Here is a 4931-nt window from a genome sequence, read left to right on the forward strand (position 1 = left end):
TAAATTGTTGACTCTGGGCTGTTACAATGTGATAAAGTTTATATTCTGCTGTAAAGCATCATTATCATGTTGTACAGTCACTCCAAAGTGTCTCTCAGACGTTGTGCGCTCACTTCTGTACCTGTACGGTTCAACCGTTGTCTTTATCTTTGACTCAAAAATTGAACTTTTGGTGCTTAGTTGTGACACAATCCAAAATAATCACGACAAAGCTAAGACTCAGCATTCACACATTTTAATTTATTGTTGTTTTTCTTCCAAAAGCACAAACATAAAAAAGGAACATTGGAATAAGGCAGTTTGTACATCAGTTTGGTGCGCTCCATCATCTTCTCACCCAGAAGAGCATCGCCGACTAGAAATACACGAAGCTCATAAATCTAGTCTTTACTGCATTAGAGAAGGTGTCTGATGTCCGGATGCATCGTCACTGATGACAGTATTCAAACATGACAACTCATGTCTAAATATCAACCGGTGATGAAAAAAAACACAACTGTAGTGACTTGTGTTTTATATTTAAAAAAAATGAACAAATAAATAAAAATCTATGAGTAACTTTAACTCTGTGTTTGAAAACGAGCAGAAAGGAACCGAACGCTGGAGCTATCATCACGTCTGCACTCGGAGCAAAGCTCACGCAACACGCGTTTCTTTCATGCTCATATATACTGCATGGTTTCAAAATAAAATGTAATAAAATCCACCACTTACTCTCTAAACACACGAGCTCCGAACTAAATCCCAGATGTAAGCAACGTTATTCCATGAAAGCGAAAATAAAACATTTGGCAACATGTCATCTACCAAATAAGGCGGACGAAAATTATGTAAAATGTGTTGGAAAAGTCTTATTATTATTAGACCAACTCTCAGGATAAATAGAAAAAAAACAACAAGAGGGGCGGAGCCCGGCTTTTATCCCATCAGGGAGTCTGATGATGGAAACCAAACAGTTTCCTCACAGACAAAATTCCTGAAACCTTGGAAAAACAAATGTCAGGTATGAAATGCTAAAGTGAATACTGAAAATACATCATCTATTCTTTAAACTATTAATTCCCCGTCAGTTCACAAAAAAGAAGAAGAAAACGCATCATCGTACCGAACGGCGTGTCAGGCCTGCGAACGGTGTTTTTAACTGAGCGAGTGAAGGCGAAAATAACGTCACTCAAAACAATAAGAAAACAAAGCAGATGTTTGATCCTAGATTAATGTTTTTCTGTTAAATAGTGAAAAAGTTTTTTAAACAAATCAAAACCGTGTGAGCGCACGTTCGCTGGGTGGCGCGTTTTCCAGAGACGCTGCGATGAACAGTACCAGCAGAGCCGCATCAATGCCCTGTTCAGTAGCAGAGGGGTCACAAGCAAAGTGGGATTAATAGAGTGGCGATGGAGATGCATCGTGGGTAGTATAACCCTTAACTGGGGCAGCACGAGGGGATAGATGGATGAATCCCCCCGGCCCCTCCTCCAGTGCAAATCCACCACCCTCTGTGCGTGACTGTGCTTTTCAAGCAGCTCTCGCTGCTCAAGTGTTACAGCGAGAGGGGCGGAGCCCGGCTTTTATTCCATCTGGAAGTCTCTGACGATGGAAACCAAACACTCAGAGTTTCCTCACAGATAAAATCCCTGAAACATTCGGTGGACGATGGAAAAACATGTTTGTTCCTATGAACGTGTGCGCGCAGCGGTGCCACCCGACCTTTCTGACCAGCAGGGAGCGCTCTGGTTTCTACTGGTTTTGACCAACAGCCCTGCTTTATGCAATTCAATCATGAGCAGTTTTACTAACATTTACCTCTGTAAGTTGGGAACCGCTGGGGGCACAGTGCACAGGAATGACCTCGACATAAAGGTTAACAGGTCGGGGAATCAGCACAGACACACGGGTACAAAATGATCTGTAGCACCCTGTGAGGAGTACGATTTAAGCTATGACCGTGCAGGGACTCCACAGGAAAACCCATTTTTAACTTAATACCAGCCAGACTGTACTTAAAAAAAAAAGGAAATAAAGTCTTGGCTTGAAAACATCTCATTGGGTTAAAAATCGGGTTTTCCTGTTAGTCCCTGTGCCATCTGTTACATAAACAGAGCACCGCCCCCTCTCTCTGTCAGGGATGTGGAGTGAGCTGCTCGTCTTCTACACCGTCTTCCTCGCCGTCAGTACCCTGACGATGCTCCCCACTCCTCCAGCTGCCAGAGCCTGAGAACACAGAAAGAGAAAAACTGTTTTTGATGATCATAATAAACCAACTAAAATCGTTTTCTTACACTTAAGTGCTGTCGATTTGTTCGATAGTTCTGTGCTGCTTTCACTGCATTGCAAACCTCTGCAAGTTTGTCTTCTGAACACTGAGTTTCAATGTAACGCAACGTGCGATATAAACATTATTGCCACCACGTCCAGGCTGTAGCGCATGTGTGACAATGACTTGGACGGCTTGGACCATTTATTAACCCCTAATTTACGTGCACATGAACCTGCTGTATCAGACAGAATAATGACCCAATCTGTATGTTTTTAACCCAAGAAGATTAAGAACATGAAGTTTAAAGCACAACGTCTACAACTGTTTGATTTAGAAGCTGAGAAACACAGTTATCTGACCCTTTGGGTGTTTTCAAAGTGGAAAAGTTGAACTTGTCTATTGTTTTGGCTCAAGAAGACGCTGGAGATCCCACAGTGAGGTGGGAATATTTACCTTTTCGTGCCACTGCAGCAGGACCGCGCTGCTGTTCTCTGACGGCCTCTCGAAGCCTTTGTAGATGTATTTCATCAGCAGGTCCACGCCGTTTTTGTCGAGAGACTGCACGCCTTTCTCGATGTCACCGCTCTTGAAGGAGCTGAGCACCTTCAGCACCAGACCCTCCGCACGGTCCTGGCCAGGAGAGAGCAGACGCCTGAAGGCCAGAGTCGCTACACAATCCAGTCAGTTCGTATACCTGGCTGTGAAATCATCGACCACTGGACCTTGAGCTGCACACACCCTGAAAGGACCTCAGCTATAAGGTGCTGAAGATCTGCTTCTTTCTGCTGTATTGTTTAAGTTTGGAGAGCTTAAGAACCAAATATCACTGCTATACTACAAATCAAGAATCTGAAGTTTCTCAAAGTGATGCATTAAAATGTGCTGGCGCTTGAAGCTTTACTGACGAGGAAAACCGAGCTCACCTTGACGTTCTGGTTCTTTGTGTTGATTGGTGGGTTCTTCAGTACTGCATGTAAAGCCTCCGTGAGATTTCCTGTGCAGGAAAGGTTAAGGAAGCAGCGCAGCAAAGACTCACCCTCCATCACAACGGATGTAAAGAAAATTAGAAACTAGCCTTTGCCTTCGTCTCTCATAAAGAACAACAAGCTGCACAATCAGTGCAGTCCAATTTTAAAAGCACAAAGTCTTTCAGTTAAATCAGCTTTATGAGCAGGTCACTGCCTGAATAATACAAATGCATTCATGCCCCGCAGCTGTTAATCATCAAAAATGTATTAAACACCTTCCACAGCTCCATTTCCCCCCAAATAATTCTGTTTGCAGCATTGCTCAGTCTCCTGATTGGTGGTTTTCTACACTAATCAGCCGTAAGTATGCTTCATAAAGACGCTCGACCTTATTGCAGTCCATGGTAGCAAAACTGCTCAGGCACAGGGGAAACAGCACTTGTACGAATAAGTGACTGAAGCCTGAGTGCTTACAGTGACGCTGTTCAGGTTCCAGTCATTTACTTGAATGTGGATATTGATCCCTACAGACACAGACGGGGAGATTTCTCGCGTGACCAAATAAGGAGCTACCGTACCAGCAAATCTCTGTCATACAGCGATTGCTCAAGATTGCTTGACTGGGTTTTGCTTTGATGTTTTGAGTTTTCTCTGTTGTAACACGCGCTGGGAGGAGTTGCTCAATGGGGAAGTGGAGCGCCTTCGAGCCCTATATGGCCTACAAAGCTCTTTTGACCCTCTGCGAGATGCCGGGTTCACCACACCCTAAAATGCACTTGCAGCATCAGGGAGAAAGCAGACCTGGGCAGGAGGGTGAACTCAGTAAAAGTGATGCACGCCCGCTTGTTCAATCTTGGAGCGCAATCCCTGGAATGTGACTGTCAGGCAAGTCGGGGCAGTGACTGGCCTGCTAGCTAAACGCCCATCCATGCAGCTAGCATCCCCGAAAGCTAAGTGAAGTGTGCGGATAAATCTGAGCCTTACGGGCACGCTGCACAGGCCACCGCGGCACTTTCATTCAGCACGCCGTGTAGGCTAACGGGCGGGCTAGCTAATCTCGTAAAGGATATTGTCTGATGAGCGAGTCCACCTCTGCCTCGTCAGGACCCATCTGATTTTCTCCTCCGTCCTCCTCGTCCACAAACTTGTTCTCGTCGTATTCGTCCACGTCCACTCGCCTGAAGCGGGCGGACACGGTATTCTTCGACATGTCTGCGGCGATTCGGGTGATTTATATTAAACCGAAAAGCAGAAGCGTTCGCGCGCAAATCCTTTTTAAAAAAATTATTTCTGCAGTGCTTTTTTCTGATGTGGGCTGTCACTGGCAGACAGGCGACTTCCGGGCCTCCCCCTTCTTTCCTCCCTCGCCGTTACTTTGACTTCCGCTGACTCAATGCCGCCCCGTGGCTGCAGTTTCTGTTCTCACCGCCAGAGGGAGCTCAAACCAAAGAAATAGTTCCGCGGTCAACAAAACTAAGCAGGCTATGTTAAGATTTTCAACTTTAGTATTTAATTAATTTGCATCACTTTTTGTCACAGTGTACTATGACATTGCAAAATAAAATGAAATTCTGCAGCTATTTATTTTATTTATTTTATTTTGAGCAGTGGAATAGTCATAATTTCTAAGTCAGCAAAAAGAATTTTCTGGCACAACTTCACCTGCTTCCAAGGTGCATGGAGAGGATAAAAGAATTCACAAAGCAGGA

General features: G+C 44.6%; 1 protein-coding gene across 1 annotated transcript; it reads right to left on the reverse strand.

Moving 5' to 3' along the window:
* Nucleotides 1–309: 309 nt before the first annotated feature.
* arpc5b (actin related protein 2/3 complex, subunit 5B) lies at nt 310–4606 on the reverse strand. Its single transcript, XM_005733125.1, has 4 exons — nt 4293–4606; nt 3178–3250; nt 2708–2884; nt 310–2208 (listed from the first exon to the last, which is right to left on the reverse strand). The coding sequence occupies exons 1-4, from the start codon at nt 4430–4432 to the stop codon at nt 2146–2148; spliced, it is 453 nt and encodes a 150-aa protein (XP_005733182.1). The 5' UTR covers nt 4433–4606; the 3' UTR covers nt 310–2145.
* Nucleotides 4607–4931: the final 325 nt, after the last annotated feature.

Source organism: Pundamilia nyererei, unplaced genomic scaffold (genome assembly GCF_000239375.1).
Source record: "Pundamilia nyererei isolate P.nyererei 1_Seehausen unplaced genomic scaffold, PunNye1.0 scaffold00050, whole genome shotgun sequence".
Classification (NCBI taxonomy): Eukaryota; Metazoa; Chordata; class Actinopteri; order Cichliformes; family Cichlidae; genus Pundamilia; species Pundamilia nyererei.